General features: G+C 40.7%; 2 protein-coding genes and 1 long non-coding RNA gene across 4 annotated transcripts; 2 read left to right on the top strand and 1 right to left on the bottom strand.

Annotated features, from left to right (window-relative positions):
* Nucleotides 1–790: 790 nt before the first annotated feature.
* LOC110529679 (uncharacterized) lies at nucleotides 791–10,897 on the bottom strand. Its single transcript, XR_002474426.3, has 3 exons — nucleotides 10,713–10,897; nucleotides 4,510–4,598; nucleotides 791–1,738 (listed from the first exon to the last, which is right to left on the bottom strand). It is a non-coding gene; the product is annotated as an uncharacterized LOC110529679 (long non-coding RNA).
* On the top strand, nucleotides 10,834–13,599 carry LOC110529676 (alpha-1,6-mannosyl-glycoprotein 2-beta-N-acetylglucosaminyltransferase). Its single transcript, XM_021612107.3, has 2 exons — nucleotides 10,834–11,087; nucleotides 11,185–13,599. The coding sequence occupies exon 2, from the start codon at nucleotides 11,479–11,481 to the stop codon at nucleotides 12,721–12,723; it is 1,245 nt and encodes a 414-aa protein (XP_021467782.1). The 5' UTR covers nucleotides 10,834–11,087; nucleotides 11,185–11,478; the 3' UTR covers nucleotides 12,724–13,599.
* Nucleotides 13,600–16,400: 2,801 nt separating this feature from the next.
* On the top strand, nucleotides 16,401–26,850 carry LOC110529677 (BRO1 domain-containing protein BROX). 2 transcript variants are annotated; one of them, XM_021612108.3, is made up of 13 exons: nucleotides 16,401–16,519; nucleotides 17,064–17,197; nucleotides 17,279–17,385; nucleotides 17,554–17,650; nucleotides 22,354–22,449; nucleotides 22,608–22,680; nucleotides 22,962–23,067; nucleotides 23,408–23,497; nucleotides 23,640–23,725; nucleotides 24,259–24,340; nucleotides 24,457–24,607; nucleotides 24,723–24,882; nucleotides 25,084–26,850. In XM_021612108.3, exons 2-13 carry the CDS (start codon nucleotides 17,097–17,099, stop codon nucleotides 25,171–25,173), a joined length of 1,239 nt encoding a protein of 412 aa, XP_021467783.1. In that variant the 5' UTR covers nucleotides 16,401–16,519; nucleotides 17,064–17,096; the 3' UTR covers nucleotides 25,174–26,850. The 2 variants fall into 2 exon arrangements, with proteins under 2 accessions (XP_021467783.1, XP_021467784.1); XM_021612109.3 differs by having other exon boundaries at nucleotides 16,430–16,519; nucleotides 17,067–17,197.
* The last annotated feature ends 31 nt before the right edge of the window (nucleotides 26,851–26,881 follow it).

Below are 26,881 nucleotides of genomic sequence, written 5' to 3'. Positions count from 1 at the left end.
TCTGTTTCCCTCAACGACTGCTGCTCTCAGTCCCCAAATGTGAATGTTTCTTTAGTACGCGTTAGCCTACTGCCCAAATCCGCTGGCTCTCTAACATACCTCTCCCTCTAGGACTCACAAGACTGGGGAACAGTTCAATACTGCTGTCTCACAGCTGTAGTAGTTTTAGTGCATTAAAGAACAAGGCCCTTCTTGACAACAACAAGCCTACATGCAGAGAGGGGGAGCAACCTCAAACCAGATGTGGGGTGGCAGGTAGCCTAGTGGTTGGAGCATTGGGCCAGTAACCAAAAGTTTGCTGGGTTGAATCGCTGAGCTGACAAGGTAAAAATCTGTAATTCTGCCACTGAACAAGGCAGTTAACCCACTGTTCCCCGGTAGAATGTCATTATAGATAAGAATTTTGCTTTTCACAGACTTGCCTAGTTAAATAAAGGTTAAATTAAATGTCTCTCTCTCTGGCTCTAAAGAGCCAATAAGCTGAACTTTCTGACTCTCAAAGTGTCCTCATGTTTAGGACCAGAGTAAACTTTGTTAAGGATAATTGTCTGGATCAAAACAAGCCTGTGGCTCAAACAAACTGTTAGGTGGACTCTTGTCATAATCAAAGCCAGTTTAAAGGGCACTGTTTTCCTGACCTTACAATACAGTCATGAGGAGGGGAGTACAACTGAAGATGGTTGGAAAATCTGTCAAAGGCTTTTATCTTATTTAGAGTGGCAATAACACCTGCTGTTCAAATGAAGTAGAAACAGAGTGTTAGTAGTTAGATTGGTTTGAGAGAAGGAAGGAAAGATAGAATAGTCTAGTTTATTACGATCCTCATTACCTTCTGCACATGCAGCAGCTACTTTTCCTGGGTTCCACATAAAACATACAAATACATGACAAAGTATAGAACAGTAATAGAAAATAACAACATAAGATATTACATAAAATAAAATACATTTAAAAAAAATGGTTTGTATATATACAGTATATATACAGTATATAGGAAAGACACCAAGAGACAACAAAAATACTCTTTACACACTATTTATATATACTGAGTGTACAAAACACTATATAACACAACTATAGTGTGAATGGTCCTTGGTGATTTTTTCCCCAATGAACGGAGGACTTTGGAGGGATTTGGAAAACGTATTGAAAGGTTCAGGGTTACGGCACATCCATACAATTTGATCCCCATAAGATATAACAATGATCTTCTGTGGAAACACTGTGGTTGAATTGGAGGCCACTCCTTTCCACCCCATTTTGCATCAAACAGTGAGACTTGGTTTGAGTAACCTGAATCGGTTGGTTGACTTCCCCTTGCAAAATAAACAAGTTTTTGCATAATATCCCACCTGTGACTGAAATTTCATGCAGTAGAAAGTCTGTATAGTAATAAGGCCCTTGAAATAAACTGGAAAACATTCATAATTTATGTTGTACAAATAATGAGAATGACTTGCCCTCTACTCATGATTCAGTTGCTCTCTGACGATATTAAAGTGGAATCCCCACCTAAACACACACGCACGCACACCCCCCTTTCCCCATCCTCAATTTCCTGGCTCGAGTGATAGTTCAAGTGTCAGAGGGGCGGGTCTGCATAACTCTGTGTTCCAACTCCAGCGTGCTCTGCTCGCATCTGCTTTCAATTACGCCTCACCAGCTCATGTCATGATGCCGCCATTCTCTGTTTGGCTTGGTGCTACACCGCGGCCCAGTTCTCTCCTCCTCTTTTTTTCTATGCAGACACATAACAGTGGTTAGCTTGCTGAGTAGAAACAGCTGCTTAAGTCCAAAGAGAATTTCACATTGTAGAATACTGTTGTGGTATTGTGCATGATGAGGTAATCACCATTGCCACAAGGCCCTGTGGAAAATAGGTTATTATTATTTTTTCTACAATTGAATGATTATTCTACAAATACTAGCCTATGTAACAATACTGTTGTTATTGTAGTAATTACATTGTTACTACACACGTCTAAGAGCAATTGAATGTAAAGTGTTGTAAAATATCAGGTGTCAATCAAAATAAATGTAATCATATGTCAAATGTTTGTTGATCATAACTTTTGTCAGTGCTGTGTTTACTACAATTAGCAGTTTACAGATGTTACTGCAATGTTAAACCCAGGCAGTTTTAGACTAGGTGTCACGTTCTGACCTTAGCTCTTTTGTTATGTCTTAGTATGGTCAGGGCGTGAGTTGGGTGGGTTGTCTATGTTAGTTTTTCTATGATTTGCTATTTCTGTTTGGCCTGGTATGGTTCTCAATCAGAGGCAGCTGTCAATCGTTGTCCCTTATTGAGAACCATATTTAGGGAGCCTGTTTTCTATTGTGTTTCGTGGGTGATTATTTTCTGTTTTCTGTTGTGTGTCTGCACCAGCCAGAAATGTTTTCGGTCGTTTCTCTTTGTTAGTTTTGTCATTTCCGTGTTCATTTAATAAATATGGACACATACCACGCTGCACCTTGGTCCTCACCTTCTTCCACCAACAACGGCCGTTACACTAGGCAGAAAAAACTGCTTCATAAACATTGTATTTGTACACTAGTGTCTGCCAGTAATGTCCTTGGCTCTCCAAACAATTATTCCATTACAATAAAACAAGAAATGAATCATTTTTTGGGGGGAAAAAACTCTGTAAAATGTTATAAATGCTGGGAGTAGCATGTGTTTCGTTAATGTTTCCAATCACTGCCTCTGAATTGTTTACAGGAATAAGGAAGCAAAACTTTAATTTATTAGCAATACCTACAGTATAATGCATTGGGTGTAGTCATAAGAATGCTTGTGTGGCTTAAAGCAGTCTTGAAGTGAGAAAGCATGAGTGTAACAGTCATCGGTGGAAGAAGGTGAAGACCAAAACGCAGCGTGGTAAGTGTTCATCTTTTTTAATGTAAACTGAACACTGAATAGAAAAACAACAAAGATAACAACCGAAACAGTTCTGTCTGGTGCAGACACACAAAGACAGAAAACAACCACCCACAAAACACAATAGAAAACAGGCTCCCTAAATATGGTTCTCAGGGACAATGATTGACAGCTGCCTCTGATTGAGAACCATACCAGGCCAAACACAGAAATAGCAAATCATAGAAAACTAACATGGACAACCCACCCAACTCACGCCCTGACCATACTCAAACAAAAGACAAAACAAAGGAACTAAGGTCAGAACGTGACAATGAGAACTACTAGTAGAGAGAAGATTGCACAAAACATTTGGAAATCTTCCTAACGTTTTCCCTCGGAAAAGTCTCAATTCATCGGGGCATGGACTATACAAGGCATCGAAAGCATTCTGCAGGGAGGCTGGCTCATGTTGACTCCATTGATCCCCAAATGAGTGAAGTTAGCTGGGATGTCCTTTGTGTGGTGGATCATTCTTGATACACAGTGTTCCTAATGTTTTGTACAGTCAGTGTATATATCAGCCATACTCAGCAGGCGGACTGCGGATATGGACCCAGAATGGGGTCAATTCAAAAACAGAAATCTACTATGTTGAGCGCTGCATTAGTAGAATGCACAATGTGCAATTTCGAAAGTTGGTAGTGCATAGGCAGTTTCCCTCTTATTATGTCATTCACTGACAGACGTTGGACTTAGAGAGCTATTTATATAACCTGTCAGAAATGTCCAGATGATCAACTACTAGCCCATGTTAGCTAGATCGGTAAATGAGGCTAACCAGCTGTCTAAACCTGACAATAACATGGCCAGATTACATGCCTAGGGGCCTGAATGAATGAACACACATAAGACATGGCAAAATGTGTACAATTGCAGGAAATTGTCTTTAAAAATGCATTATTTTCTCTCCACCAACAAGAGGGGTGTGAACAGTTTGGGGTCACATGGGTTGAGAGATTGGGGTTTGTCACTATGCCCATAAATTACAATCTACATAAGTATTTCGAACATGTTTGTACTGTATAGCATTGCTCTTCTCTAGCTTTGTTCCTAACATCAGCTGCAATCAATAATGTTTAAAACCTTTGGATCCACTTTCTCAATTTGGGAGCTAGAGAGGCTGGTTCTGTGTTCATGTCAAATTGAGGGAAGGTACATTACAGTTCCTTGATCATGCAAAGTGTTTCGTAACTTTGTGCCTACAGTTTTTCTCTCTATCTAAGACAACGCAAGGAACATGTGTATTCTCTACCATTTGTTCAGCTAATAAGGAAATGTAATACAAAACAATATCATTTTATGTTTCCATAGAATCATGAGCGAGTTTACACCAAACAAAGTACAAATTATTATGCGAGGAAATACCATATGTCTTTGCACAATGGGCAATTCTTCATAACTGAACATGTTTACATACAACTTTATGCAACAGTAATAGTTTTGGAAAACACTTAATAACCTTGTGCATAAAAAGTTTATCCAACACAAAAAGTCAGAAGGACGGGGAGAGAGACAGTTTCCAGCTGGTTCATATAACTGCAAGTCACTTTTCAACCCCCCCTTAATGTAAGTGCTTGCTATAGACTTACATTCATTTGCAGAATGTGGCCCGATTGAATGCCATAAACCTGGGAACATCAATTAGATTCAGCCTCGGGACGATTCTTTGGTCAGGAGGCTGAAACATAATTACAAATCATTTGTAGACTGCAAATTGATAACAAGAAGTCCAGACAGATATAATATTTGACTAAAACGTAATCATCTCAAACCGTGCTTACATATTTCCAAAATGTAAATCAATTGGAGCTGATTTGCTGGTGTTTTATTGTCGTTCGTGCCCAACATTAAAACATCTAAAAAAGGGCTTTCGGTACTTCAGTTGGGGAAGCCTGCCAAAAACCATCCATCATCATTTGAATGTATTTGATAGCAAACTCATGATCAACAGAGTAGCCTACATTATTGTATAACATGTCAAATGTTATAATATGTGTAGCCTATAGCATGATGCCTTTGTAGAAATGTATGAATGACATTAACCTCAAATCTGCTTTAAAGCAGAGCTATGTTCTTTGTTAATTGGTTCCACATTCTTCCTGTTATGGTCAAGGGACATTGTGTACTCATACAACATTTTGATGTGTTTCTGCTGAGAGTGAGAGATTATTGTCCTAAAATGACATGTATCACGCTTGTTTTGTTATTTGCTGCAGTTCCTTATTATGAGGCAATATCCATTACCATAAGGCCCTGTGGAAAGTACGCCATTTGGAAAGACGATCCACCGCTGTGGCCTCTGGATCTCTTAACACGTCTCTATTTTCACTCATTTGACTCCACTCTTCAGGGCCATAACCTGGACTGTAAATTGGTTAGTGTGTAGTGGAATAGCTTGTCATGAGCTAGATGACATTACATTTGATGTGGTCGATGTCTGAACTATCCTTTTTGTAACTGAATGATTATTCTACAAATACTAGCCTATGTAACAAAACTGTTATTGTAGTAATTACATTGTTACTACACATGTATAAGAGCAATTGAATGTAAAGTGTTGTAAAATATCAAGTGTCCATCAAAAGCAATTTAAGTCTGTCAAATGTTTGTTGATTATAACAACTTTTGTCAGTGTTGTGTTTACTACAATTAGCAGTTTACAGTCATGCAATGTTAAACCCAGGCAGTTTTAGACTAGGCAGAAAAAACTGCTTCATAAACATTGTATTTGTACACTAGTGTTTGCCAGTAGGGTCCTTGGATCTCCAAACAATTATTCCATTACAATAAAACCAGAAATGAAAACCAGTATATTTTGAACATTATTTTAGTTGGGGAAAAACTCAGTAAAAGTTTCCAAATGCTGGGAGTGGCATGTGTTCCATACTTTAATTTTTTCCAATCACTGCCTCTGAATTGTTTACAGGAATAAGGAAGCAAAACTTTAATTTATTAGCAATACCTACAGTATAATGCATTGGGTGTAGTCATAAGAATGCTTGTGTGGCTTAAAGCAGTCTTGAAGTGAGAAAGCATCAGAACTACTAATGTATAAGATATAACTCTATCCATACAGTCAGTAATACTTTTGGAAAACACTTACTAAATAAGAGACAGAGACAGACAGACAGAGACAGACAAAGACAGACAAAGAGCGACAGACAGAGACAGACAGACAGACAGAGAGACAGACAGAGAGACAGAGAGACAGAGAGACAGAGAGACAGAGAGACAGAGAGACAGAGAGACAGAGAGACAGAGAGACAGAGAGACAGAGTGAGAGATACACACAGAGAGAGAGAGAGAGATAGAGAGAGAGAGACAAAGAGACAAAGAGAGACAGGGGGAGAAAGAGAGCGAGAGAGAGAGAGCGAGAGAGAGAGAGAGAGAGAGACAAAGAGAGAGAGAGAGACAAAGAGAGAGAGAGAGAGAGAGAAAGAGAGAGAGAAAGAGAGCGAGAGAGAGAGAGGGGGAGAAAGAGAGCGAGAGAGAGCGAGAGAGAGATAGAGAGTGAGATAGAGAGACAAAGAGAGAGAGGGGGAGAAAGAGAGAGAGAAAGAGAGCGAGAGAGAGAGAGCGAGAGAGAGAGAGAGAGCGAGAGAGTGTGTTTCCAACTGGTTCGTATAACTGCAAGTCACTTTTGTCCAAACCCTCTTTACTACAAGTGCTTGTTAATGACATACAATACTAAGCAGAATTTGGCTCAAAGGAATGCCATAAACCATTTTGTATGTATTTTATAGCAAACACATGATCAACAGAGTAGCCTACATTATTGTATAACATGTCAAATGTTATAATATGTGTAGCCTATAGCATGGTGCCTTTGTAGAAATGTATGAATGACATTAACCTCAAATCTGCTTTAAAGCACAGCCATGTTCTTTAATGATTGGTTCCACATTCTTCCTGTTAATGGTCAAGGGACATAGTGTACTCATACAACATTTAGATGTATTTGACTGGAATATGTTTCTGCTGAAAGTTATCACATTTGATGTGAGATGTTATTGTCCTAAAATGAAATGTATCCCGCTTGATTGGTTATTTTCTGCAGTTCCTTATTTCATAAGCCACAGACAAGAGGTCCTAATCGTTATAGCTCCATACGCTGTTTCGTTACCACAAAACAGCCTGTTTAACCTTTAGATTAAAAACACCATGTGGCTAAAGTTACAAATCAAATCCAATTATATGTGTCACATGCTCTGAATACAACTGGTGTAGACTTTACCATGAAATGCCTGTTTAAGAAAATAGTGACACAAGAGGGATTAGATAAAATACACAGGAATGGAGCTATATACAGGGAGTACCAGTACCAGATCAATGTGGAGCTATATACAGGGAGTACCAGTACCAGATCAATGTGGAGCTATATACAGGGGGTACCAGTACCAGATCAATGTGGAGCTATATACAGGGTGTACCAGTACCAGATCAATGTGGAGCTATATACAGGGTGTACCAGTACCAGATCAATGTGGAGCTATATACAGGGGGTACCAGATCAATGTGGAGCTATATACAGGGAGTACCAGTACCAGATCAATGTGGAGCTATATACAGGGAGTACCAGTACCAGATAAATGTGGAGCTATATACAGGGAGTACCAGTACCAGATCAATGTGGAGAGGTACAAGGTATTTGAGGTAGATATGTACATGAAGACAGGGTAAAGTGACTAGGCATCAGGATAGATAATAATAACAGTTCACCTGTCTTTGTGCTTGTCTCCGCCCCCCTCCAGGTGCCCATCTTCCCTATTGTCCCGTGTATTTATACCTGTGTTTTATGTTTGTCTGTTGCCAGTTAGTCTAAACTTGTCAAGTCTTACCAGCAGTCTTTCCCGCCTTCCTTTCTCTCTAGTTCTGTTTCAGAGTTTTTCCCGGTTCTGACCTTTCTGCCTGCCCTGCCAGACTCTGACCAGTTCACAAAACTCTGCCTGCCCTGACCCCGAGCCTGCCTGCCGTCCTGTACCTGCCAGACTCTGACCAGATCACGAAACTCTGCCTGCCCTGACCCCGAGCCTGCCTGCCGTCCTGTACCTGCCAGACTTTGACCAGATCACGAAACTCTGCCTGCCCTGACCCTGAGCCTGCCTGCCGTCCTGTACCTGCCAGACTCTGACCCGACTACAAACCCCTGCCTGCCCTGACCGCAAGCCTGCCGTCCTGTACCTGCCTGACTCTGACCAGATCACAAAACTCTGCCTGCCCTTGACCTGCCCTTTGTTTCTAAATAATCTGAGAACTGTACTATCCACCTCCCGTCTCTGGGACATATCCTGAGTCATGATACACAGAGTAGCAGCAGCATGTGATGAGTGTAAAAGTGTGTGCGTGTGTGAGTGTGGATGTGTGTAGAGTATGTACTGTCTGTGTGTTTGTGTTGTGTTTATGTGTGTTATGTGTGTGTTTATGTAGTGTATGTGAATGTGTGTGGGTTTTGTGTGGGAATGACAATGTAGTGTATATGGTGTGTATATAAAGTCTAATGGGTGTTTATAGGGTCAGTGAAAAAAAGTCAGCGGTGATGCAGCCAGTCAAGATGCTCTTGATAGTGCAGCTGTAGAACTTTTTGAGGATCTGAGGGCCTACCTTACAAGTTGTTTTCCGACCCGTGCCTCTGACTCTTTGGTAACACATTTCCCATTTTGTAGACGGTTCTGATTAAGAGGTTGTCATTTGCGTCGCCGAGCAGTGCCAAATAAATAAATAAATAAAAATGTTAGATGCTAACATTGCTAGATGCTAACATGGTAACACCCCCCTCCAAAACTAAATCATGGGGTGGCAGTGGTTAGAGTGTTGGACTAGTAACTGGAAGGTTGCAAGTTCAAACCCCCCAGCTGACAAGGTACAAATCTGTCGTTCTGCCCCTGAACAGGCAGTTAACCCACTGTCCCTAGACTGTCATTGAAAATAAGAATGTATTATTAACTGACTTGCCTAGTTAAATAAAGGTTAAATAAAAATATTGTCTTCTCACTTTGAGGGTACACCTGACTGTCCTAGCTAATCAGCCTCACAATATGGGCATCAAGAAGTAGAATGTGTGTGTGCAAACATGTTCTGTTTTGATTTGGAGTGGGGTGGTAGCGTCTAAGAATTGGATTTCATTGTTTCTTGGGTACTGCTCGGCGATGCAAACGTCAACCTCTTAATCTTACAGATGTACATTCGGACATAGGAAAAGTGTCGCCAAACAGGCAGAGGCCCGGGTTGGCAAATAACTTGTCAGACACGTGCTGCTAAACAGGTACAGCCTCCTTCCTTGGGGTCTAAGGCACTCCATTTCAGTGCTAGAGGTATCAGACCCTGGTTCGATCCCGGGCTGTATCACAACCGACCATGATCGGGAGTCCCACAGGGCGGCGCACAATTGGCCCAGCATCGTCTGGGTTAGGGAGGGGTTTGACCGGGGAAGGCCGTCATTGTAAAATAAGAATTTGCTCTTAACTGACTTGCCTAGCTAAACAAATAAAAATGACTTGAATGCTTCTCCAATGTTATTCCCTGAGATGAAAAGTTACTGTTAAAATAACTGTACTTACTGTTAATAATTGTATATGTGACGGAAAGCTCTGTAGAGATGTGGAGATATGCTCTGATGAAGGTCGACTGACCGAAAGCTTAGCCTCTATTAAAATAAATGCGCTAATTTAGACTAATTTAGGTATCTAAAAAAAATTGCTGACATGGGCTAATTGAGTGACTGACAGTGACTGACACCATGAGGAAAACTGCTGATACACAATCAAATTTCTCCTTATTTATTCTACTATTCTGTCAACAGTATGCTGAGACCCAGAGAAAGGGGGATTGATCCTGGGGCCTACAAAAGGGGGTCCGCAATAGCCCAACCCTGGTCTAGCTACTGTATTTTCTGTCTGCTGTCGCCATCTAGAGGTGAAAGTGATTAACATGTTTTCACTAGTGACTCGTTACTTAGTAACTTATGACTCAGCAACATTCTTTTACGCTTGAGTCTGACTTGGAAAGTTGGCTATATTGATGCGGGTTGGTGCCACTGGTGGGTTTGACCATGCTGATTAGGGTATGGGTGGGGGAAACAGACAGATGACAGCAGTGCCGGGTGGGGTGTTACCAGATCCACGCCAGATCCGCTTTCTGCTATGGAATCCAAAACAAAACTCCATGTAAATGTGTGTGTGATTATCATCAAATGAATATGGGTGTTTCTCTGTCCTTTGGAATATCATCCAACTGTAGACAGAATTGTAGACAGCTTGGTCTGTAGACAGCCCGGTCAATTAATACCCTATGTAATCACTAGTGTGGAAGACTACAAGTGTACATGTGTACCGAGACTAGTTAAATGTTGGATTGAATAGTTAGAGGAGGCTTAGTTTGATGAGGAGCATTTGTCTTCGGGAAAATTTAGGCACAACTATATCATTCATTCAGCACTGCAGCATCCATCACACTCAGACACACCCACAAACTGACAGTGAATGGCGATGGTAAATAGTTGTGTTAAAAACAACTTTGTTTTCATTGTGTAACTCTCTAACAAGTATGTTTAGGCAACTAACTACTGTAATCAACATACCCTAACACATACACCCCATGTGGGTATTAGACAGTCTCATTCATACCAGCTGGGTAGCTTTAACCAGTTCAGCCTGACCGAAGAGGCCCTTATTGCCAAGCCTGGACCAAAGCCTGGAAAATGTAATCTTATGTAGACTGGAATCTCATTATTCATTGAATTCATATAACACTTAATAGCATAAATCATACCATGACTTGCTGGTCCTAAACCTACCTTTACTCTAAATATATCTCCTCCAAAGTAATGGATGCTATGGTGTAGGATTACATAAGCATAGGTAGGACACTTATTCCTTGACGAAGAAGCCAGTCTGTTCCTGTTGGCTGAAAAGTACACGTCAGCACTCAATTTGTAGGTTACTCGTACGCTATACGGCAGATATGCCACGTTCAAATGCTAATGGTAATTATAAAATTCAGAAATCTCCGACTTGCTAATAGGTTCTAGTTATACACGTGCCGCGTTTAACCAGTTAGAAAGTCGGATATATTTGAGTTTTCTAGTTCCCGACTATCACTTGAACGCTGCAATAGTTCTAAAACACCCTTACTTCCTGATAGCGGTTTACTGACACATGACACTCTGTTGGTAAGTTGACTCAACTACTGTACATGAACTTCCTGAATGGAAACAAAGCTAATATGTCTGACAATACATTATTTCATTATCTTGTTACTTTTCTCAGGTGATACCACCGAACGCTAAACTTCTAAACTGCAATAGCAACAGATTATATCAACCGAACTGACAGATATTTGTGGCAGCAAAAGGAGTCATCATCAATAGACTTTTATATATTTCTTCGCGTGCCAGTTTGCAACGTTCTGCGGAAACCGCTGCCTCTTGGCTGTGGGTTCTATCGAAAGTTACAATGTTGCAACTGCAAGTAGGATGAAACACACGATGTGAACGCTTTCAATAGTCAGGTGATTTCAAGTCATTGTTATTGTATTCAAAGTTAGCCTTTACCGTTACGAAAATGAGGTTACGATTCTTTAAAAAGAACCTGCTCATTCTCATGGGTGTTTCTTTAATTATTGCCACTGTCATGATCATAACACGTGTATTAATTTATGATGAAGTCACGGGTGTTGTCGCTCAGGAAAACATGTTGTCTGGTGACATGGCGAAGTTTCAGTATGGTTCTGTTCCTGTATTGATGAAGTCTGTTTACAATGCCAATTATCACCAATACGTTCAGAATGCAGACACGTATCCTGGGGAGCCTAAACTGGTCCTGGTTATTCAGGTTCACAACAGACCAGACTACCTCAAAATACTTATCAAGTCATTGGAAAATGCAGCTGAGGTCCACAACTTTTTGCTGATTTTCAGCCATGACTATTTTTCAGAGGAAAACAATGACATAGTGCAAGGGATAACTTTCTGCAAGGTTGTACAAATATACTTCCCCTACAGCACACAGCTCTATCCCAGTGAGTTTCCTGGGCAGGATCCACGGGACTGTCCACGAGACATATCCAAGGATGATGCTTTAAAAACAGGATGCCTCAACGCTGAGCATCCAGATTCGTATGGCCACTATAGGGAAGCCTCCATCACACAGACCAAACACCACTGGTGGTGGAAACTTCACTTTGTGTGGGAGCGAGTGCAGGCTCTTCATGGTTACAGTGGCTTTGCAGTTTTCCTCGAGGAGGACAACTACATCTTGCCCGACCTCTACCACCTTTACAACGAGATGGTTGGATACAGGAAGAGCAGCTGTCCTGACTGTGACATGCTGGCGCTAGGCAACCACAACGGCCTGGCAGAGTTTGATAAGCTCAGCAACAAGGTGCAGACTGCCGGGTGGATGTCTACTAAGCACAACATTGGCATGGGCATTTCCAGAGAGGTGTACTACAAGCTGATGGGTTGCAATGATGACTTCTGCACCTATGATGACTACAACTGGGACTGGACCCTCCAGCACCTGTCAGGGACTTGCATCTCCAAGCCACTCAAAGTGCTGGTGGCCCAGGGATCCAGGGTTCTCCATACTGGGAACTGTGGGCTGCACCAGAACAAGGAGGCCTGTCTGCCTGAGCTGGCCCTACAGAAAGCACAGGAGTCTCTTAAGCTTGCCAAAGTCTCCCTCTACCCTCAGTCCCTGGCCCTAACAAACACAGAGTCAATGGAGCACAAGGCTCACATGAAAAACGGCGGGTGGGGTGATATCCGTGACCATGTTCTTTGTAATAACTATGCTAAACGTCTATGAACTAAGGGTTTCTCACTTTCATCTTTTTGATGTACTGAGGATTGAGGAAATAAGTGCCATTCATACATTGAGTTCCAAAGACCGCAGTGTGTTTTACTTGTGGTTTTTAATGAGGTCTTCCAAGGGTTAGTGAACATTTGATTAGGAATGTTTTGGTGTGTATGCAGCAGTGTGATTTATAGCTTGGTTGTTATTACCGAAAGTACCATGATTGCCAAATATATTTCTTTATTTTTTTTAACAGATTATGCAAGCCTATTCTTATGGACTGTAACATCGTTTGCTTTATATTTTCTAAAAATGAAGACCACATTTTTGTTGAAGTAAAATGACTGTGTTAGACTTCATGAAAAGAACATAATGTTTCAACGCCAGCAGCTAATTATTATGGTACACATAAATTACTTCATATTGAAAACGAAACTAAATCCGAGTAATACATTCTTGGTTTCGACTACATGTTAGATCATTGCCATTTGTATACATCCTTCAGAACAAATAAGAGAGTTGAGCCATTTTCCCATTTAATGTGGTGACGCTTATCCAACTTCAGGATCTCTTACCCATTCACACAAAATCTAGAATCTAATATTTTTCCTTTAATTTATATGTGGTGCATACGGTACAAATAGAAAAATAGCAGCAAAAGTCATTGTTCGGTATATAATGAACAAACCTATCGGTTCTATTGTACAATAAAAGTGACAATCTTGAAATGACTGGTTTATTGACAAATATATTAAACTATGTTCACTTTGTATCTGACAATTGCTTTTACTTGTACAATACTTACTGTACAAAGCCTACAGTATGTAATTTGTTTGACAAATGTGTGAGTACAATAAAACAACATGTTTTACATGGGAACAACAGGAATTTACTGATATTGGTGTGTTTTTTTATTTTTTATTGTGATGGTTAGGATTTCTTATCATTATGACCTTACAATGATCACCGACCAATTCTTGCTAGAGCAAAAGAGTGTGATGGGTCCACACTCAAATGTTGCATATAGCTTACTTAATAAAAATGTTTTATGTGTTTGAACCAACCAAACTTCTGGCAGAGCGCAATCCCCTTTTGATTACAATGGCTTGTGAAAGTATTCATCCGCCTTGGCATTTTTCCTGTTGTTGCCTTACAAACTGAAATTAAAATAACTTTTTTTGGGGGGGGGGGTTGTTGTATCATTTGATTGACACAACATGCCTACCACTTTGAAGATGCAAAATATATATTTTTTGTGAAACAAACAAGAAATAAGACAAAACAGAACTTGAGCGTGCATAACTATTCACCCCCCAAAGTCAGTACATTGTAGAGCCACATTTTGCAGCTGCAAGTCTCTTAGGGTATGTCTCTATAATCTTGGTACATCTAGCCACTGGGATTTTTGCCCATTCTTCAAGGCAAAACTGCTCCAGCTCCTTCTAGTTGGATGGGTTCCGCTGGTGTACAGAGATCTTTAAGTCATACCACAGATTATCAATTGGATTGAGGTCTGGGCTTTGACTAGGCCATTCCAAGACATTTAAATGTTTCCCCTTAAACCACTTGAGTGTTGTTTTAGCAGTATGCTGGAAGGTGGACCTCTGTCGCAGTCTCAAATCTCTGGAGGAAAGAAACAGGTTTCCTTCAAGAATTTCCCTGTATTCCTTCAATTCTGACCAGTTTCCCAGTCCCTGCCGATGGGAAAAACATCCCCACAGCATGATGCTGCCACCACCATGCTTCACTGTGGGGATGGTGTTCTCGGGATGATGAGAGGTGTTGGGTTTGCGCCAGACATGGCGTTTTCCTTGATGGCCAAAAAGCAACATTTTAGTCTCATCTGACCAGAGTACCTTCTTCCATATGTTTGGGGAGACTCCCACATGCCTTTTGGAGAACACCACATTTTTTTCTTTAAGCAATGGCTTTTTTTCTGGTCACTCTTCCGTTAAACCAAGCTCTGGAGTATATGGCTTAAAGTGGTCCTATGGACAGAGTCCAATTTGCAGCTCCTTCAGGGTTATCTTTGGTCTCTTTGTTGCCTCTCTGATGATTGCCCTCCTTGCTTGGTCAGTGAGTTTTGGTGGGCGGCCCTCTCTTGGCAGGTTTGTTGTGGCTCCATATTCTTTCCATTTTTTAATAATAGATTTAATGGTGCTCCATGGGATGTTCAAAGTTTAGGATATTTTTTTATAACCCGACCCTGATCTGTACTTCTCCACAACTTTGTCCCTGACCTGTTTGGGGAGCTCCTTGTTCTTCATGGTGCCGCTTGCTTGGTGGTGCCGCTTGCTTAGTGGTGTTGCAGACTCCGGGGCCTTTCAGAACAGGTGTATATAGACTGAGATCATGTGACAGATCATGTGACACTTAGATTGTACACAGGTGGACTTTATTTAACTAATTATGTGACTTCTGAAGGTAATTGGTTGCAACAGATCTCATTTGGGGTGGCAGGGTAGCCTAGTGGTTAGAGCTTTGGGCTAGTAATCAAAAGGTTGCAAGTTCAAATCCCCAAGCTGACAAGGCACAAATCTGTTATTCTGCCCCTGAACAAGGCAGGTTGTCATTGAAAATAATAATTTGTTAACTGACTTGCCTAGTTAATAAAGGTTAAATCAATTTTAGGGGCTTCATAGCAAAGGGGGTGAATACACGCACCAGTTTGTTATTTTTTTGAATTTTTGGAAACAAGTAATTTTTTAAATTTCACTTCACCAATGTAGACTATTTTTGTGTATGTCCATTACATGAAATCCAAATAAAAATCTATTTAAATTACAGTTTGTAATGCAACAAAATAGGAAAAACGCCAAGGGGGATGAATACATTTGCAAGGCACTGTAGCTATTTTAACTTTCAGCAAATATTTCCATGGGCTTCCACGATCTTCCTCTATTGGCAAACAATATTTTCACATAATTTGCCTAAAAGGGAAATATTTGTATTTCCCTCTCCTATGCCTGTGAATTTGACAATGTACCTGTGTTTTTGAAAACCAGATGACATCATTGGATCTGTCTTTAAATAGAGGTTGAAATTTAACCTGCAGTGCTCTGACGAGTTTCTCTTCAGTGGTGGAAATGTGTAGGATGCAGTTACTTTTTTTCTTATTTAAAAAAAAAAATCAGTGCCTCGTAGAGATGCCCCTTTCTGCTTCTTATATCATGTGTAGTTTAAGATTGCATATGGAATATATTAAATGAATGCTGAATGCAAATTAATGCAAAATGTCATGAATGGTTACTCACCCACTTTTTTATTATAAAGCACAATATTTCTGAGATTTTTCATTTTACCACGGTTTCTTGTTGGGTGGCTGATCCACATTCCTTTTGGGAAATTGCTTTATGAAATTATGTTCAGACAAAAAGCTTGTAGGCTACTATAGTTCTGTTATAGGCATTATAGCTGTCTATTTGCTTTCTCATCTCATCATTTAATGTTTAACAATATGGGGAAATAAAAGATGGCATTGTCAATCAGTGATACCATTCTTCAGAATGCATGGTTTGTAAATGGGCTTGGTTTGAATAACATGTCTCGATGTGAGCAAATTACTTTATGCCCAAATCTCTCCCATATTTGGTACAGCCTATAGTTTTAACTGGTTTATGATCATTTTTAACATTTTAACTTCGATTGATTAACATTACAGCTAGAGCAGAAAAACGGATCCTAGACCTGTCGTAAAAAGCAACGTATGGTCACATGACTCAATACGTTCTTTCCACTGGTCAAGAACCATTCTGTGCCTTTATTTCCGGAAGTGCATCTTCAGATTGTAAGAGTTCCCAGATCCAAGGTTCGTAAACATCACTCCCACAATATTGTACAAACTAGCTTAATGATCCATCATGAAAAATATCTGAATTTTGTGGCTTTAGATTTTCGATATTTTTAGTCCATTAGGCAAACAACAAGCTAGATGCCAATTTGTTTACATTAGCAAGCTAGCTAGCTAACGTTAGTTGGAGTTGCTGTTGTCACATTTGGATAGAGGTTACGTAACAAACCACTTATTAATATTCATGTGTATTTATTTTTTGGTAACATTATCTAGTAACATTATACGAACAATGTGGTGTGTAATGTGTTTACAATAGCTACGTCGTCTTGCAATATGCTAACCCGACTAGCCTGTATGGAAACTAATGTTAGCTAGCTAACGTTACCTACGCTTAGCCATTGTAGCTAGCTAACTATTTGTGTGTCATCAAGGCACAGTCAGCAGTTAAGATACGTTTACTGTCATAACATAAGTATTTTATTTGTAGCTAATCAGGCCGTTATATGTCCAATTTATTTATGTATTAAATAGTTAATTCATGTCCCTGTGCCTCATCTAGCAGACATCCAGCTTTTACCATCCAAGCCACAGAATGACTCATTGGTTCCACCGAAACCCATTGAAAGCAACTGCACCTGTCTCCTTCAACTTCTATGGAGTTGCTGGAAGCCCATCAGCAAACAAGATATGCAAGTATGTAGACTTGGCAATTGATATCCATTCTTAGTATGGCAATTGGAAAAAGTTTGCTTACATGTATATATTCCTCATCAGTGACTTGAGAACAACAAGGGCAAGACTCTTGGAGATGTTCACAGATACCACCTGCAATCCCGAAATCATGAAAAATGCCACCGATGCTTATTTCTCCCTCTTACAAGGTGAATTTGCTGTTTTGTTTATGCCTTTTTCTCCTCTCTTTAGCCGGGCTCACTGTTTTGTTGTGTTTTTGTGTGGTCTTTTAGCTACACTCAGCTCGTCATGCTTAACTATTTTCCTTTTGTTGTTATTAACAATTAGTCGGCGCTCTTTTGATTGACATGACACAGGATTCATTGCATCTCTGGATGGCACCACACAAGAGAACAAGCTTCGGTTCATGCAGAACTTCAAGTGGACTGACACTTTGCAAGGAAACACCCCAAGGTAAAGGCTTCTAGCCCATGGGTGGTTTCACAGAGGTGGTTGGTTACCTCCATCAGCCCTACAGTCAGGTCTCCAGTCAACACATACATTTTTAGTTACACTAGGCTTGTCTTGCATTTCCTGCTGACCCTGTTTTATAAATGTGACGAGTGGCTCGATTCGGTCTTATGAAGCAAAATGTGAAATGTTTTTTTACATTGGTTTAAAAGTAAAGACTTAGAGCTAGACAATGGTATATCATACTCCACAGTTGAGTAACAATGGGAAAGTAATTCTGCTTTGAAAGTTGGCTCTTAAATGTTTTGGTACACCTACTTGTTAGCAATTTGTCATTCTTCAATAACACAAACTCCAAGCAAATCAGAGGGAGGAAAATAGGTTTATTCAAAGAGGACAAATCATATGGAGAGGTAGATTGTCATTCTCCCCTGTCCTCACTGGTTCTCTCCAGTGATTCTCTCTCCAGAACAAAGGGACAGCATGTCATTTTATAACCCATCCCTAGCCTGTGGTTGACCAATTAGAATTCCTTCCATTAAAGCTAGCCAATGGCCAAATAACAAGTATCCTATTTCAGAAGATGTCTCTGAACCATTGATCAATAATTCCCTTTTACAGAAAAAACACTATTTCCCTTAATCGTTATTACTCTACTGACTTCTCGTCCTTTTGACCTCTCGTCCTCTGTCTCTGCATTCTGTATTTATCTTTGACATATTCTTATATACTGGAGAGCTCTTTCACACCTTACATTAGCCAGTTAAAATAATTTACATTAGCCAGTTAAAATAATGATCATATAGGTGACAGCGTCATAACTTTAGCTAATTTGTATTAATTATTACAGGAAAATAAACTCACAAGATCATTATTTACAAGTCAATTTAGATACAGAAGGTGTACACGGTACAGTGGAATGGTTACTTGCATAGTGGAGTCTTTTGTTTAGACATCTAGCTAGCTAAACAATGAACCATATCAAATCAAATTGATTTTATTGGTCACATACACATGGTTAGCAGATGTTAATGCGAGTGTAGCGAAATGCTTGTGCTTCTAGTTCCAACCGTGCAGTAATATCTAACAAGAAATACATTTCCTGGGGTAACAGTGTAAGAAATAATACATTAAAAATACAAAATACTTCATAGTTTCCTAAGAACACAAAGCGAGGCGGCCATCTCTGTCGGCGCCAGATGTACTTGAACCATAATCCCAACTCCTAATGTTACTACCCTGCATGAATCTGCTGGTAGCTAAACTAACCAACTAGGTTCAATGTTAGCTAGCTAGCTAACATTAGGCTATGACTAGCAGGGCAAATGGCTCTGAGATACAACTAATATTAATACACAGCCAGCTAGACTCTCTTAACTATATACATGGATGAATGCTTCTCCCTCTCTGTCATGGATGCCATGGTTGCCCTTATTTTGAAGATGTAATCTGGAGACAAGTGTTTTATACAACAGCCTTTTGTGTTCTCTTTTTGACTCCCTCCGCATATTTGCAATCAAACGGCAGAATTCTCCATCTCCTTAGTTATCAAATCAAATTTATTTATATAGCCCTTCGTACATCAGCTGATATCTCAAAGTGCTGTACAGAAACCCAGCCTAAAACCCCAAACAGCAAGCAATGCAGGTGTAGAAGCACGGTGGCTAGGAAAAACTCCCTAGAAAGGCCAAAACCTAGGAAGAAACCTAGAGAGGAACCAGGCTATGTGGGGTGGCCAGTCCTCTTCTGGCTGTGTCGGGTGGAGATTATAACAGAACATGGCCAAGATGTTCAAATGTTCATAAATGACCAGCATGGTCAAATAATAATAAGGCAGAACAGTTGAAACTGGAGCAGCAGCACGGCCAGGTGGACTGGGGACAGCAAGGAGTCATCATGTCAGGTAGTCCTGAGGCATGGTCCTAGGGCTCAGGTCCTCCGAGAGAGAGAAAGAGAGAATTAGAGAGAGCACACTTAAATTCACACAGGACACCGAATAGGGCAGGAGAAGTACTCCAGATATAACAAACTGACCCTAGCCCCCCGACACAAACTACTGCAGCATAAATACTGGAGGCTGAGACAGGAGGGGTCAGGAGACACTGTGGCCCCATCTGAGGACACCCCCGGACCGGGCCAAACAGGAAGGATATAACCCCACCCACTTTGCCAAAGCACAGCCCCCACACCACTAGAGGGATATCTTCAACCACCAACTTACCATCCTGAGACAAGGCTGAGTATAGCCCACAAAGATCTCCGGGGGGGCCAAACCAGACAGGATGACCACATCAGTGAATCAACCCACTCAGGTGACGCACCCCCTCCAGGGACGGTATGAGAGAGCCCCAGTAAGCCAGTGACTCAGCCCCTGTAATAGGGTTAGAGGCAGAGAATCCCAGTGGAAAGAGGGGAACCGGCCAGGCAGAGACAGCAAGGGCAGTTCGTTGCTCCAGAGCCTTTCCGTTCACCTTCCCACTCCTGGGCCAGACTACACTCAATTATATGACCCACTGAAGAGATGAGTTAAGGACTTAAAGTTTGAGACCGAGTTTGCGTCTCTGACATGGGTAGGCAGACCGTTCCATAAAAATTGAGCTCTATAGGAGAAAGCCCTGCCTCCAGCTGTTTGCTTAGAAATTCTAGGGACAATTAGGAGGCCTGCGTCTTGTGACCGTAGCGTACGTGTAGGTATGTACGGCAGGATCAAATCAGAGAGATGGGTAGGAGCAAGCCCATGTAATGCTTTGTAGGTTAGCAGTAAAACCTTGAAATCAGCCCTTGCTTTGACAGGAAGCCAGTGTAGGGAGGCTAGCACTGGAGTAATATGATCAAATTGTTTGGTTCTAGTCAGGATTCTAGCAGCCATATTTAGCACTAACTGAAGTTTATTTAGTGCTTTATCCGGGTAGCCGGAAAGTAGAGCATTGCAGTAGTCTAATCCAGAAGTGACAAAAGCATGGATTAATTTTTCTGCGTCATTTTTGGACAGAAAGTTTCTGATTTTTGCAATGTTACGTAGATGGAAAAAAGCAGTCCTTGAAACGGTCTTGATATGTTCTTCAAAAGAGAGATCAGGGTCCAGAGTAACGCCGAGGTCCTTCACAGTTTTATTTGAGATGACTGTGCAACCATTAAGATTAATTGTCAGATTCAACAGAAGATCTCTTTGTTTCTTGGGACCTAGAACAAGCATCTCTGTTTTGTCTGAGTTTAAAAGTAGAACGTTTGCATCCATCCACTTCTTTATGTCTGAAACACATGCTTCTAGCGAGGGCAATTTTGGGGCTTCACCATGTTTCATTGAAATGTACAGCTGTGTGTCATCCGCATAGCAGTGAAAGTTAATATTATGTTTTCGAATGACATCCCCAAGAGGTAAAATATATAGTGAAAACAATAGTGGTCCTAAAACGGAACCTTGAGGAACACCAAAATTTACAGTTGATTTGTCAGAGGACAAACCATTCACAGAGACAAACTGATATCTTTCCGACAGATAAGATCTAAACCAGGCCAGAACTTGTCCGTGTAGACCAATTTGGGTTTCCAATCTCTCCAAAAGAATGTGGTGATCGATGGTATCAAAAGCAGCACTAAGGTCTATGAGCACGAGGACAGATGCAGAGCCTCGGTCTGATGCCATTAAAAGGTAATTTACCACCTTCACAAGTGCAGTCTCAGTGCTATGATGGGGTCTAAAACCAGACTGAAGCATTTCGTATACATTGTTTGTCTTCAGGAAGGCAGTGAGTTGCTGCGCAACAGCCTTTTCTAAAATTTGAGAGGAATGGAAGATTCGATATAGGCCGATAGTTTTTTATATTTTCTGGGTCAAGGTTTGGCTTTTTCAAGAGAGGCTTTATTACTGCCACTTTTAGTGAGTTTGGTACACATCCGGTGGATAGAGAGCCGTTTATTATGTTCAACATAGGAGGGCCAAGCACAGGAAGCAGCTCTTTCAGTAGTTTGGTTGGAATAGGGTCCAGTATGCAGCTTGAAGGTTTAGAGGCCATGATTATTTTCATCATTGTGTCAAGAGATATAGTACTAAAACACTTGAGCGTCTCTCTTGATCCTAGGTCCTGGCAGAGTTGTGCAGACTCAGGACAACTGAGTCTGCACACATCATACTCATACATACATACATCATACTTCCACCGGATATTCCACTGATTTCAAAACGTGGTCCTCCAGGAAGTGGAGAGCATTAGCTAGCAACACTTGCAGTTCTGCGTGATGTCTTTCGAAAAAGCTGTGTTAGAAAGGATTACCTACACATACCAAGCAGCTCATGTACCACGCTTCTGTCTATAACATGTCAGCATGTCCAGCCCAGCCATTATCTCAGCCAATCATGGCTAGCGGGAAGGTTCCTGTTTTTTTCCCCGTGGCTAAACCAACTAGGCTTGTAATTTAACAATTGTATTCATATTTACAGATGGCATACAAGTTTGTTATTAAGACATGAAAGTTCACATGTTCCAGAAGGCATTTCTGTCAAACACATTTTGATAGAAAATGTATGTTTACATTCAAATGCCTCTCCTGTGAAGTGACACAAGTCACACATGTGTTATTACATCATTACTCAGGTTCAACATTTGCATAGTTCTCTCACTGCAAACAGATGTCTCTGTTCATTATAGAAATATAGTCTCTCTCCAATATTGTTATTAATATCCTGTCCCATTGCCTCTTTACAGTGCCCAACAAGATGCTATTTTTGAACTGATCTCCATGGCCTACAATGTTGCAATTTGGCACACCAAGTTTGCCTCAAGACTTGCAGGAAAGGAAAAGTAAGTGTTTCTTTTCTGCGTTACTAATTTATCTTACAATGCATCTGATTATGCAAATTAGGTCATTTATGACTTTGATGTCAATTCACACTCATTCTATTTAGATATCGATATTTTAAAGGGTACACATTGACATTGTAATTTTCTTCCCTTTTCAGTGTAACAGAGGTAGATGCAAAAGATGTCCACAGGAGCCTGAAATTTGCTGCTGGGATTTTCAAACACCTCAAGGTGATAAGCTCATATTATCTCATTATTATTATTATTATTATTATTATTACATTTTATTTTAAGCACTTTTCAAGACACCCAAAGTCACTTTACATAGAGATAATCAGCAAGTTAAAAAGTACACTCTGATAAACCTAACATATGGTTCCTATGTTGCCCACTTTACATTAACCTCAACACATGGTGAATCAATTACAGTATCAGCAACCTGGACACAGGTCACTGGTTGTTGGTGCATGGTTGTGTTTAGCAGCAGACTCATTCTGGTCTCTCCTCTGTAGGAGGTCCACATCCCCCGCCTCATCACCCCAGCAGAGAAGGGCCGGGACCTGGAACCCAGAGTCATTGACACCTACATTGTCCAGTGCCAAGCAGAGGCACAGGAAGGTAGCTACACTGGACCCAGTCAACTGTTCTGCATGATGACTAGGGTTGGGAGCTGACAATGTGACTTGGTCAGGAAAACTTCTGGGACCTTAGGGGAAACTCATGTTCCCATGTATTAGTCAAATCAAGTTTTATTTGTCACATACACATGGTTAGCAGATGTTAATGCGAGTGTAGTGAAATGCTTGTGCTTCTAGTTCCGACCATGCAGTAATATCTAACAAGTAATCTAACCTAACAATTAGTGTGTATGTGAGAGAGGGAGAATAGCCTACTTATGAAAGTGTTTGCAATGAATATGATATTAGCAATTATTAACCAATTTTTTTTCTGTTTGTAGTGACGATTGCCAGAGCGATTGAGCTCAAGCATAACGCCACTCTCATTGCAGCCTTGGCCTTTGAGACTGCAAACTTCTACCAGAAAGCTGGTAAGTAATTTAGGTCTGTCCTGTCACTTCATTACAAAAATGCAACACAGTCAAGATCTTAAATTGTGTTGGAATGTCTGGATCTAACCATTGTTGGTCCTCCTGATCACTCAAATGAATGTTATCCTCTCTGTCTTCCCAGACGGCACACTGAACACCCTGGAGCCAGAGTGCAGCAGTAAGTGGAGGAAGTACCTCCAGCTGAAACAGCACTTCTACATGTCCTATGTAAGTCATTGAGCAGTTCTAGAGGGTTGAGAGAAAGTTTTTGTTTTTGACTGTTCTGTAAATTTTGTGGTATCCAATTGGTAATTACAGTCTTGTCTCATCGCTGCAACTCCTGTACGGACTCGGGAGAGGCAAAGGTAGAGAGCCGTGCGTCCTTCAAAACCCAACCAAGCCGCACTGGTTCTTGACACAATGCTCACTTAACCCGGAAGCCAGCCGCACCAATGTGTCGGAGGAAACACCATACACCTGGCGACTGTGTCAGCGTGCACTGCGCCCAGCCTGCCACAGGAGTTGCTAGTGCGCAATGGGACAAGGACATCCCTGCCGGCCAAACCCTCCCGAACCCAGATGACGCTTGGCCAATTGTGCAATGTCCATGGGTCTCCCGGTCGTGGCCGGCTGCGACAGAGCCTGGACTTGAACCAGGAATCTCTAATGGCACAGCTAGCACTGCCTTAGATCACTGCACCACTCGGGAGGCAAAATGTGTTTCTCATGATGCTTATGCCCTTCATTTGTCACTTTTTCAGGCATACTGCTACCACGGACAGACTCTCCTCTCTAGTGACAAGTGTGGGGAGTCAATAAGATCTCTCCAAGAGGCAGAGAAATGTTGGTATTTCTGTTCTAGAGATGATACATCATGTTTTGCCTTTTTGAAGCACTTAACAGGTGTCTCTTCATCTTAAGAAGTGTAAATATGTACAGGTCTTGCTTACTGTGTTAAGGCTACTCCAGAGCTGAGACTCTGTGCAAAGAGTACCGTCAGACCAAAGGGCCGGGTAGCACGGCCAAGCCCTCTGAGCAGCTCTTCTTCACCAAACTGGGTGGCTTGATCAAAAATACCCTGCAGAAGTGCGAGAGAGAAAACGGATTCATGTGAGTCAACACACACAGTGCGAGACACACACACCTCCAGAAGAACATTGATTTGTTTAGAGTAAATAACATTAAGCAATTGTAGCATTTATACACAAATGTTTCATTTCTCCAGATACTTCCACAAGGTCCCAGCCGAGGCGCCCCAGCTGGAGCTGAAGGCCAGCTATGGCCTTGCTGAGCCAATCTCCTTTGAGTTCCCAGTGCTCAGCGAGCAATGCACCCCTGAAGTCTACGCCACCTTTGACCTCACCAAGGGGGCCAAAGACGAGAAGGTAATGCTGCTCAGCCATTTGGCACTGAAACATAACTTGATTACTATAGTTTTTGTGCTCTGATTTTGTTTGAAGTTATGTCTTCTCATATTTTGTCTTGTTACTGATAATAATCATATAAAGACACTGATTGAGTTTTGTTCATTTGCTTGGCTGGGACAAAACGTTTCACATTTTTCCCCCTCACTATTTTGATTGCAGGCCAAACCAAAACGGGAAGAAGAGGTTATTAAGCCAATGAAGGAACCAGATTTGAAGCCTCAGAAAGATACAGGCTGCGTTATCTCTTAAACAACAGGAAGACTACTCCCATACTGTACACAGGCTTAAATTCCACCTAACAGAGATATGGAGTCCCATTTCCTTTCCATGAAAAGTAAACCATAGGAAAAGTCCTTGTTGTTTCTTTGATTTGTGGTAAAATGTTTTACATTATGCTGATATGCAGTGCTACCAAGCCAGACTATTCAGTCATTGAGTATAAAATGGCCTCTGAGAAAAGGTTATTGGTGATGGGGGGGGGATAACATAATAGATATGGGAGTAGAAATGTTAATCAACAAGGAACAAAAGAAAAGCATGGATTTATTCATGTATTGGCTTGTTTTACCTGTACTGTTTTATGGTCAGTGATTTACGGTAGCATCTGTTGTACTTCATTTTATACGTAGCTGTTTTCACATTTTTTTGGGGACAAAATATTATTGGGTCAGACTTACAGCTGAATTGTTCACTAGTGCTGTTGGATCTTTATTTATTACTCATTTAAGAAACGGACAAATCGTATAGTAGGAACTTAACACTCCATGATGAATATCTAATCATTTGAGCAAATCATATGTTTTCATTTATTTTCTTTTTCTGTCTCTGCGATTCTCTAATTTAATCAGTTTTCTTGTAACTGAAAGGACACTCCTGTACATACAGAGAGTATTCATACTCTCTCAAGACTCTCCATTGCTGGGTAGGGCCTGTATTTATTATAGTAACCATTGTGAAATATTCCCCTCTTTTTATTAGAGATTTGAGGACAAGGCGGTGCTTGTCTTGGGTCATAATAACCATAGCAAGGCCAACTGTTCAGCAGGAACATGGAACAACATCTGGGAAGCAATCAGGAGAGCGCAATGTGCTGAATGTTGCAGATAATAAATGTAATTTATAAAGCTGATATGAGCATGCCTGTTCTACTCAAAATATTTCTCTGAACGTTCCATAACATTGTACCCTGCGGATCTTCCTGTGATCTCAAACTGTTTTAAATAACCCAGACTAGTGGCCATGGTTTAAGTCAGATTGATGAGCGCAGGAACAATAGAATGGTTAATGAAATTCAAATATGATGTCAATCAACCTGCTCAAACCATTTCAGTGAAGGGAATAATGTTGTACTTTGGCACATGGTTTTACACTATGTACGGAAATCTATCAAATTCATTTACTCAGTTTTATTTTCTGTAAATGACTGATATACTCCATATGTATGCATTACTATAGCTTTCAGGGTACTGATTCGCCATCATTTCCTAACAGTTTTTTAGAACTAATGACAACTAGCCTCTACTAAGGTAGTACAATAGGGGGACAAGTAACCACTAGTATAGTATACTAATTTGCCAATCAAGGAAGACAATTTGGCATTCTTTCTGTGCAACCTCCAAGCCCATTTGAATGGCTTTACATTTGAAATCTTATTAGTCACACTGATGTCAGAACTCAGTGTAGATGTACTGTATCCAGCTCTAAAATAGAATTAAAATAACACAGACTATATATTATCTTTACAAGCCCTTTTTATTCTTGGAACAATGGATTTTCACATTCAAGGACCAATTGTATTTATTTTAATGAACACATGTCATTTGCTGTATCATAATGTATACACCAGTCTAACATTACTCTTCTTCGAATGGTGTCCTTCATTGAAAATGTGTTTCAAATGGAAATAAAAACATCAAGAAACCTGAATTACTATTTTATGTTAAGTTCAAACACTACA

This window comes from Oncorhynchus mykiss, chromosome 8, assembly GCF_057628025.1.
Source record: "Oncorhynchus mykiss isolate SJ-2025 chromosome 8, ASM5762802v1, whole genome shotgun sequence".
Taxonomy (NCBI): Eukaryota; Metazoa; Chordata; class Actinopteri; order Salmoniformes; family Salmonidae; genus Oncorhynchus; species Oncorhynchus mykiss.
This window is presented reverse-complemented; position numbering and strand designations above follow the sequence as displayed.

Coding starts and splice junctions, on each gene's coding strand:
- LOC110529676 (XM_021612107.3), top strand. CDS start 11,479: ATGAGGTTACGATTCTTTAAAAAGAACCTGCTCATTCTCATGGGTGTT.
- LOC110529677 (XM_021612108.3), top strand. CDS start 17,097: ATGACTCATTGGTTCCACCGAAACCCATTGAAAGCAACTGCACCTGTC. Junction 22,450..22,607: donor AGACTTGCAGGAAAGGAAAA/GTAAGTGTTTCT, acceptor TTCCCTTTTCAG/TGTAACAGAGGTAGATGCAA. Junction 24,883..25,083: donor AGGGGGCCAAAGACGAGAAG/GTAATGCTGCTC, acceptor TTTTGATTGCAG/GCCAAACCAAAACGGGAAGA.